This window comes from Myripristis murdjan, chromosome 1 (genome assembly GCF_902150065.1).
Source record: "Myripristis murdjan chromosome 1, fMyrMur1.1, whole genome shotgun sequence".
Classification (NCBI taxonomy): Eukaryota; Metazoa; Chordata; class Actinopteri; order Holocentriformes; family Holocentridae; genus Myripristis; species Myripristis murdjan.
Window position 1 is genome coordinate 15,667,666 of NC_043980.1, and position 10,011 is coordinate 15,677,676.

General features: G+C 41.5%; 1 protein-coding gene across 1 annotated transcript; it reads left to right on the forward strand.

The window, feature by feature from the left end:
* The first annotated feature begins 429 nt into the window (after positions 1-429).
* rab3da (RAB3D, member RAS oncogene family, a) lies at positions 430-9,405 on the forward strand. Its single transcript, XM_030063626.1, has 5 exons — positions 430-658; positions 2,343-2,585; positions 7,598-7,716; positions 8,804-8,928; positions 9,116-9,405. Exons 2-5 carry the CDS (start codon positions 2,343-2,345, stop codon positions 9,301-9,303), a joined length of 675 nt encoding a protein of 224 aa, XP_029919486.1. The 5' UTR covers positions 430-658; the 3' UTR covers positions 9,304-9,405.
* The last annotated feature ends 606 nt before the right edge of the window (positions 9,406-10,011 follow it).

Below are 10,011 nucleotides of genomic sequence, written 5' to 3' on the forward strand. Positions count from 1 at the left end.
TATCCACCAAAAGTCAATCACTTCCACCACCACTTGACCAGACACACCCCTTGAGCCAATCGGCGTGAAAAGCCGATCTGTGCTTCCTCGCCACATGACCAGCCTTTCCTCCAGGTTTCATGACGACGCGTGAGGTGCGTTTCAAAGTGAAGCCACGCCCACGCCGACACACCCCACCTTGGCCAATCAGTGAGAAAAAAAAAAAACAATCACTTGTTCCTTGGCCTATGATCAACCCTCCTGCCAGGTTTCATGCAAATGCAAACTTTTTGAGATCCACAAACAAACGGACAAACAGATTGAATGTGGCAAAAACAACCTAATGTAATGTAAAACACGCATGCCACAAATTACTTCTTGAAACGCCTTTACTTGCGCTAGGAGGCAAAAAAAAAAAAAAAAAAAAAAAAAAAAAAAAAAAATCCTAGCGTAAGAGTTTTATTTTGAAAGTCGTCACAGGAAGTCGTGCTGTTATTGATTTGGAGCACTTGACGCTGGTTGGGTGGTGGATGGACGGTGTCGCTGACAGACTCAAGCTGAGTGCGGTGCGCAGAGCTGGGAGCGGCGCGCCAGAGGAGGAGCGCCTCGGCTGCACATCAGACGTGGAAGAGGAGCGGGAGGAGCACGGACCCGGGCAGACTCACGAGCAGCACGCAAGGTGAAAACTCTAAGAGTAATTTAGTTTTCAGTGAAAGAGGGCGGCCGTGTTAATCCTACCAGGCTGTACATGGAGAGGAGTTGCCGTATGGTCGCTCAGTTTTCAAGTCAACTCATTAGTTGTCCATACAGCGGCGGCCTGTACACACTGTTATTATGTTGGTGTGCTTGTAGCCCGTGGGGCCACTGCGTGCTGCACAGCCTGATTGGAGAGGCATAGATCTGTGGAGACTTTCGAGTCAAAGATCTGTTTGTCTCCTCAACAAGTGTCCTGACCTTCTCAACCCATGTGCCTTCATTCAAACAGTGGCTCAGGCTGCTCCAGTAGCCTGTACTGTGTGAGGAGGTAGTTGCTTTTAAAGGCGACTAGGAAAAGTTGACTATTATATTATTATACTGTTTACTGCTATACCCTGTAGGTTTAAAAAGGGGAGAAAGAGTTCTGTTTCACAATGGCCTGTTGATGCAATACAACCAGCAATGCAATATCCACACCCCACTGCTTGTGGGTTTGTGTGTGTGTGTGTGTGTGTGTGTGTGTGTGTGTGTGTGTGTGTGTGTGTGTGTGTGTGTGAGGACAGAAGTGGGGGTGGTGTTTTGCTGAGTGCGTATCAGTCCAGACGGCCCCTCTATGGTCCTGGAAGTGGTAGTGCTGAGCTGACACACCTCAGCAATCAGCAAAGAGCAAGATCTCAGCCAAGGGAAAGAGGGAGAGAGAGAGAGAGGCAGTGAGATTGGAGGAAGAAGAGGAGGAGGAGGAGGAGGAGGGGGATAGATAGATGGATGGATGGTTCAGCCTCCTGATGATGCAGAGGGAGGGAAAAAATGTACAGAGTGGAGACAGAGTGAGAGAGATATGGATGGATGGTGACAAGAGGGATGTATGGATGGATGAACATGAGAGAGAGAGGGAGGAAGATAAATGGGTGGGTGGGCACGTCGTTGTGTGAGAGAGTGTCAGGGGGTGGATGAACGGCTAGAAAAATGATGGATGAAATACACAGGGAGGGGAGGAGAATATATTTGCCCCTCACCCACCATGCAGCACCCACTGGGGAGATCCCTTAAGTTTTGTAATGTGAGTTCATGTGAAAAATGGATATAGGGAAAGCTACGGGTGACTGATAGAGCGAGAAAACGAGGGGGTAAGGAAGCAGCATGGCACTTGATTCATAGCACAGGCATGAGAGGAGAGAAGGATGAGGGAGGAAGATAGGGAACAGAGTGTACTTTAAAACCATTTTCATATGAACAGATCCATTCCAACAACATCAGCATCCACTCAGCCATGAGCGTGGATGTCAAATCTCTCTTACTTCCTGTGTTAGCCCTTAGATGAAACCTCTTACTTTTGAATTTGAATCCCAAGAGACTGCACTGCAGTGGTAATCCTGTGTGTGCAGGAATGTCCCCTTTTCATTGATCCAGCACCTGTAACTCATTTGTGCTGTTACCCCAGCCTATAGTATTGTTACTGTACCTATATTAGGTTGCTGTTGTAAGAAAATCTTTTAACAGTTTTGTGATTGTTTTTGACGCTTGAAGTTTTTTGCATCATGATTTATGTCCCTGCAAGGTCCATGAAACATTTGAAAACTGGTGCAATTAACAGAGCATATGTATTTTTGTAAATGTTTACAGAGGTGGGGGTTTGACACTTTCTCTTGCCTTGCTTGACGCCACAGATGGCATTAGCCGGTGATCCAGGGGCGGGCCAGCAGACGCAGGAGCAGAGGGATGCGGCCGATCAGAACTTCGACTACATGTTCAAGCTGCTGATCATTGGCAACAGCAGCGTGGGAAAGACCTCCTTCTTGTTCCGCTATGCAGATGACTCCTTCACTTCAGCCTTCGTCAGCACGGTGGGAATTGACTTCAAAGTCAAGACCATCTACAGGAATGACAAGAGAGTTAAACTACAGATCTGGGTGAGTGGGAGAAATGCAGACACACAATAAAACACCCTTTGAATTCTTATCATATTGTTGAAATTTACCTGCTAAACTATCTACATCTGCGTCAAGAGGGATACTGAAAGAACACTGATTTTCAATATAAGATGCATGATAAGATGAGTTAGCAGGGAGTGTGTGTTGATGCTCTGCTGAAAACCTTACATCTTTAGAATGTCAACTTTTCAGGAACTATGAAAGATAAACTTATTTTCAAACTGGCAACCATAATTTGAGTTTATCCAGTGGGTTTTGAGAGGTTTTCATAATTATGAGGTTTTGGCATGGCAGCAGCAATATGATTGGCCAGTAGCACTAATGCTAAAATAGTCAGTTAGTCAGTTGACAGAAAATTGATCATAAGTTTGATGATCAATGAATGGATTGTTTTAGTCATTTTTCAAGTAAAAAATCTCAATCATTTGCTGAATTCAGTTTCACTAAGACCACTAAAATGTTAGGATTTCCTGCTTATCTCTACGTGCATCCCATTATGCTAACTAGAGGATGCTGTTGCATGTAGACATCTTACCCAGGTTTCTGACCACTTCCTCATAATTGGGATAGGCACAATAAATGCAGTCACTATAAAATGAATACCTTTTTTTTGGGCTGCTACTCAGACTAAGGAAGCAATTTGAAGACATGATTTTGGGATCTTCAGATAAGCATTTGTCATTGTTTTTGACACTATAGATCAAATGATTAATCAGTTAATTGAAAAAAATTATCACTAATAATTAATTGACAATTAAAATAATCACCAGTACCAGCCCTGCTACAGAAGGTGTCCTAAAATGTAGCTGTACTCACAGTTGGAATGTCTGTGTCTTTAGGATGAGTGCCATGCCACCTGTGGAGTCGCTGTGTAGAAAAACGTTTAATGTGCATGTGTGTTGTATGTTTCTGTATTCATGCTATGCTGCTCAAACCTAGAGCCAAATGATTCTGGACACTGGCCTATCATGTGGGACACCTGAGAGCAAGCACAGCAAAGTACAGTGTCCTTGAGCCAAGGGTACTGTTTAGGTTTACATGGCCTCAGACAGGGATTCTCTTTATCCATTCCTAATTTTCTTCAAGGGGATGGAACGAGTTCAGAGAATCCCATGGAAAACTGTGAGAGAACAATATTTTTGAAGTAATTAAATGACAGCCACAAAGAAAAGTTGTTTCCATCATTGTCAAATGTGGCCATTATTTTGAAAGTCAAGAAAGTGAAATTGCCAAACACTGTCCTGCGGGTAGTGTTACATAGAAAGAAGGCATTAAATCAGTCCTAATAAATATTTCAAATTAACATTTCTTAATGTATATTACTATATATATTAATACACCTTTCCATTAAAATAAACATGTTTCCAACTCCTGCCTTCTCTTCCACTTGTGGCTCTCCTGCCTGCATGAACTAGCCAAGGGGACGTTGCTTAGTTACCATGGAAACACAAAGGTTGCTTGCACCCTGCCTTCATTCCACATGTAAAGAGTTCACTGTTTTTCATAAATGTAGTTAAAATTATGACTGCTGTGCATAAATGCGCAGACCCACAGAGACAGAAATTCAGTAGCTCAGATGTTGGTCGCACATTTATTGAGACAGCAGCTGTTTGTGGCTCATTCCACAGAGCATGAATCTGTATTCAGTCTCCAGGAAGTTTAGCTTTTGTTGTTAAAACAAATCTTTTTGAATTGATGGATGTGAAATACTGAGAATTATTTATTTGTTCTTGTTAATTTATTCGGAGATTTATGCAGTAGGTTTAAACATTTAATCGCAATTGGAAAAAAATACATTCCAAATAAGTCTCTCATGGTCTATCGTGTAATTCCTTCACCTTTCTGTATTCAACCCATTCCCTGCTAGTTGCACTCTGTCGGCTGTGTATGGTCTCCTCTGCAGCAGGAAGCATAGCAGATAACAGCAGCGCTAAACACTTGTTGACTCAGAGAAGGATGTTTGCTCAGTACAGAAGCCAAGAGCTCAGCGCAGGTACACATTCCTACGGTTACACCAAATTTAGCCTCAATTAGTCCAGCTCACACAAGTGTAGAATATTGCTGTGTAAAAATCTCATGTCCTAGGTATGTTTTTTTTTTTTTTTTTTTAACCATTATATGATTTCATCAGATTGATGTGGTAGTGATACAGTTTGCCTGCCTCGTTTTTCACCGGCACGTTTCCAGATGGCAGGCAGCTAGGAAGAAATGACTAGTGTGCCAGATTATTTGGTCCTCAGTTTAAGTTTCTCCAAGGTTAATTTGCCTCCTTTTCACACTGCACTGGTTAGCCAAGGTCAAGGCCACAAGTGCCTGGAAACAGATCCTTTTCAGTGTTTTTTTTTTCCCCCTGCATTCCACACAATGCATGCTGGGATAAGCTCCAGGACCCCATTTCCCTGTATAGGAGTAAGCCAGTATGGAAGGTGAATGAATGAATAGATCAGCAGGTCCTTAAGGCAGGTTGACATACCTCTCCTATGCAATGGTAGGGAAAACTCAACATTACTGCCTTTTACATTACTACAAAAAATTACTGAATAGTTATATGTATGCGTAAAGTGAAACAAAAGCTAAATGATATAAAAACACAAGGCCAGTATTGGTGATACATTGCTAGACTGATGTAGCCTTATTTTTTCAGTAATAAGGGAAATGATATGAATAAAAACATGATTTTTTAAAAAGGACAATAAATTAACAAATAAATACATTTTCTCATTGATTCCAGTGTTTTCTTGAGATTAGACAGTTGGTTTGCAGGGGCCCAAGAATGTGATAAAACCCAACACATTGATGGCCTTTTCATCTTTCTATACAAGTTGGAAAAATCAGAATCACCAAAATTGCTCTTGCAGTGTTATTTTTTTTGGCTAACTTGCCACATCAAAAAGTGCCATTGTTAGCCACTAGTTTGCCCAGGGCTAAGAATGTAGTTAACCTAGGGCAGAGCCTTCTTTTTAGACAGTGATGTGTCTTAATCGCTCCTGATACTTTCTGAATACTCAATAAGCCTTTTCCAGGAAACTTGCCAGGTAAAAAAAAAAAAAAAACTCCAGCATGTGAGCTGTTTTGACAGATATTACAAAGCAGCACAGTTCTGCAGAAGCTGCTGCACACTTTCAAGTGTCATAGCGTTAATTTAATTTGATTCAGCATAATTAATATAATTAATTACAGGCACGGGGTTAAAGGGTATAAAGTGCAGCTAACAAAATACAGAGTGACTACTGCTGTTAAAGTCACTAGTGTTACTGTTAAATGACAGACAGTGAATGTCCCACCCCGTTCCCTAGTTTACCCTCCTACATACCGTTGCCTGTCATGTGTGTGGCATAAACTAATTTCTCACACTTCAGAGTTAATGACAGTTGCTGTTTAACATCGTCCCCAGACGGTGGAGTTCATGAAAGATGCATGGCTTATGAGCTGCAGAGGCTGAATGTGCTTACTGTGCAGACTGACGCCTGGACAGATCTATTACAGAGAGTGAATGGAGGGAGAGAGGACTCACCCGCAGTGCTCCTGTTAGAGGGAAATGTTATATATTTTCTTTACTTTATTTATCCAAGGAAGGGTTGCTCGCCTTCCTGTTCTGCTCTGCTTCACAATCACACAGTTGCATGCTTACACATTAGAGAGCTGCCAAGTACAGCTAAAGTCTTCTATTTGCCTGCAAGCAACTCGAATGGAATGGGTTTCATGCAGCCATGAAACTAGCTCAACGCATTTGCTATAAACCTGAACAGATGTAGGTAAAAGCTTGCATTGACATTTGGGTCATGGACAAACTCTATCTCCAGCTTTAGGTTTGGCTTTGATGCTGTAAGTGACAGCTGCCATTTTCTCCCATGCTTTAAACAAGCACCAGTGCCCTAAGCTGTCATTTAAACCAATCAAGTGAAATGAAAAGTCTTGAATTTCACAGTCAATAAGACAGCTCTTTTTCCTAGAGCAGTTTTTAATGTGAGTATCCTTGCTTTAAAAACGGCAGTTAGGCTAATGGTACTGCTTAATGGTAGCTCTTACTTTTAATGACAAATATTAATGCAAGAAGTCTGTTTTTTTTTTTTTTTTTTTTTTTTTTTTTCAGGTACGTGAAAACCCACTCTAGACACTCATTGTGTTTTCCCACAATGATATGTGAGTTTGGAGAAGAAAAAAAAAAACACAGACATAAATTTGATTTGTCCCTTAAGGCTACACCACGTGTTGTTCAAAGGCAGCCAATGTACCATGGTGTACTTACAGGGTGTGGCAACACCCAGAGCATGATGGGAGGGATTCGCCTCTCTTCTGAGTGACTGAGTTAATGATTCACCTCTACTTCCCAAAACAGTCAAGTTAACAATTCGTTTTCTTCCTTCATGATTTTTTTGGTGCTCTTCCTTCACTGATGATTATTTTTCCAGTGTTTATATTTTTTGGTAGTTTTTCAGGATTATTGTTGTGTTGGAATTAAATTTCTCCTCCCTGCCAACAGTCCCCGACCCACCTTTAAATGACCATAAGTAGTAGTACAGTTTGAGTTCCATTTCCATCAATGCGGTCTATTACATTACTTACTGTTAATCAGTGGTTCTCAACCTAGGGGAGATAGTTCTGGGGGTACACAAGATGATTAAGACATAGGGGAAAGAAAAAGCAAAACTATCATGGTGATTTTTTTTCAGTTTTTACTCTTTTTCTGTTTTCTTAAAACGTAAGGTGTCCTCTGATGGTTAAGAAAATGAAAAACCTGAAAAGCTAGTTATTCTTCAGGTAGACTGTTCACCACTCTGCATATGCAGCCTGTGACATGGGGTTGCAAGTAGGCATTGCTTTGTTTTAAGGGGTCATGAGCCAAAAAAAGGGTTGAGAACCACTGCTATAAATAATACAGTAGGGTAATTAGATGTCCCATTTCTTGACACTGTGTCAGATTTTAAGCCATTAATGTCATTTATACTGCAAAAGCCCCAGAATTTCTCAGATGTTATGTGTGTTTCCAGGACACAGCGGGGCAGGAGCGTTACCGGACCATCACTACAGCCTACTACAGAGGAGCCATGGGGTTCCTGCTCATGTACGATATCACCAGCCAGGAGTCGTTCTATGCTGTACAGGACTGGTGGGTGGAGCGCCAAGTGTAACCAGATACCACTGTATCTACTTAAACCACTGGTTATTCCCAGTTACTCTGTTGGTCAAGGTATCTTAGATGTAAGGCTTTAAGTGGTGGTGGGTTTTAAGTGGTTTTTGAAGTGTTCTGCCCTTATACACAACCAGCACGTTTAGTTCTTGAACATGTTAGGTAAAAATGTATCAATAAAAACATGAAAAGGTATGGAGTACCACATGATGAGGCTGTGCACAACAGCAATAGTAGTCTCAGTACAACTAAAAAAAAAACAAAAGCAAATTAATTTAGATGTGCTGCTAGTAAATGAATCCTCAATGGCATTTTGTAATTATGTCCCTTATTTTTTGGTTCAATGGTTTGTCCAACCAATGGCAGACTTTATTAAATACGGCTGGACCAATTATTGTAATTATCCAGTCCTTTTAATCTACCATAAAATACAAAGCATCTAACACATCCTCTTTTGCTGTTAAAATTAGTGCTAACAGTATTGCATTCCAAAAATAGAAAGTTTGGCTTGATATGAGCACTAGAAGAAAAGTCACAAGGTCACAAAAATCATTAGGGTTCTTCCTCTAGAGGTCATGAATCTGCATAGCAAATACAAAAGGATTCCACTATGTCTACATAGTTTCCAAATTTTAAGTGCTCCTAGGGACACAAAATGTGTGTGGAAGTAGAACAAGAACAAGAACGAGTATGAGTAATAATAGGCCAATAGTGTGTTCGCCTTCAGCAAACAACACTAATTTAATCTACGTGGAGTCCTAGTGGATCACTGTACTTGTGGCGTCGTAGGTTCGAGCCTGATTCATGTCATTTCATCTCCCCTCTTCCTCTTTCTTTCACTGGTCTGGTGTTGTAATTATACTATTATGTCTATGAACACTATTTATACAAATACACAGTGTGCTGTTGGTGAAAGACAGTGTGGTGCATCCCTGAAACAACCTGAATAACACCTTGTGGCATCGTCCTAACACAGAAAATTTGACTTAAGTAGAAACCTAGTTAACCTAGTTAGCTAATCAGAATGTGTTACTGGTTGTAAAAGTGTTGTGATGTTGTTTTCCAGGGCCACCCAGATCAAGACGTACTCGTGGGACAACGCTCAGGTAGTCCTGGTGGGCAATAAGCTGGATTTGGAAGAAGACAGACAAGTCCCTACTGAGGACGCCCAGAGGCTGGCTACAGAATTAGGTGAACACACTGAAGGATACAGACAGTGTTACGACTTAGACATGCCCAAACAGCTTGAGCATGACTTTACATACTCACTGCAAACACATAATCCACGTGTTGCTTCATAGAAATTACTCATGACTCAGTCCCTCCCTCTGCAACTTTTTAACTCTTCTCTTCACTCTCTCTCTCTCTGTCTCTCCAGGCTTCCAGTTCTTCGAGGCCAGCGCCAAAGACAATATCAACGTGAAGCAGGTCTTCGACAGGCTGGTGGATGTCATCTGTGAGAAAATGAGCGAGAGTGTCAACGGTGATGCCAGTGCGTCAGCCAATCACAAGGGAGCCAGCCTAAAGGAGACGACCCCCAACAGCCAGGGTGGCTGCGCCTGCTGATGGATTACACCAGAAAATCACAGAACACTGGTTCCACAATGACACACACACAGACGTACACATGTGCGCACACACCCACACACACACACACACACACAAACATTGAATTGCCAAAAATATAACATTGTAAATGTACTCTACTGTATGTTATGATGTTTTGTTGCTACAACACCGCCATGGATCCCTGGCTCTTGGCTCTTTGCTTTTCATATTTTCTTAACTTGTGTACCATGAAAGTACCAGTGCAGTCTCCAGTGCTCCCTCATGTTCATTAATGTGACTGTTACACTGAGATGCCAAAGAACTGCACCAAGCAGCTGTGCCTTTTGCCCAACTACGTTGCATTATTAATTTCTGTTTATTACGGGTGAATGGCACCTGTTGCAGTTATGGATGTGGCTGAAAGGCATGGAAACAGAGCAATACTGTATACGTTGTAGGAATGGCTATCATTCACTTGTGTCATGCTTCCCCCTTGTGGATATTATTTGATAATGCATCACTGTGACTCGGATCTAAAGAAGAGGGCTAGCTATCTGCTCAGTATATGAAAAGCACCTTGAAAAGTGTTTTGTCATTCCGGATATTTGTGCTGTCCTGCATAGTCCTTACTTGCAATTACAATTTTGGAGAGAATCTCTGGTTTGCTATTAACTTATGGATTTCTGTTATTTTACTTTGGTTTAATAGATTATAGAGGTTAAATAT

Coding starts and splice junctions, on each gene's coding strand:
- rab3da (XM_030063626.1), top strand. CDS start 2,343: ATGGCATTAGCCGGTGATCCAGGGGCGGGCCAGCAGACGCAGGAGCAG. Junction 2,586..7,597: donor GAGTTAAACTACAGATCTGG/GTGAGTGGGAGA, acceptor GTGTGTTTCCAG/GACACAGCGGGGCAGGAGCG. Junction 7,717..8,803: donor TTCTATGCTGTACAGGACTG/GTGGGTGGAGCG, acceptor GTTGTTTTCCAG/GGCCACCCAGATCAAGACGT.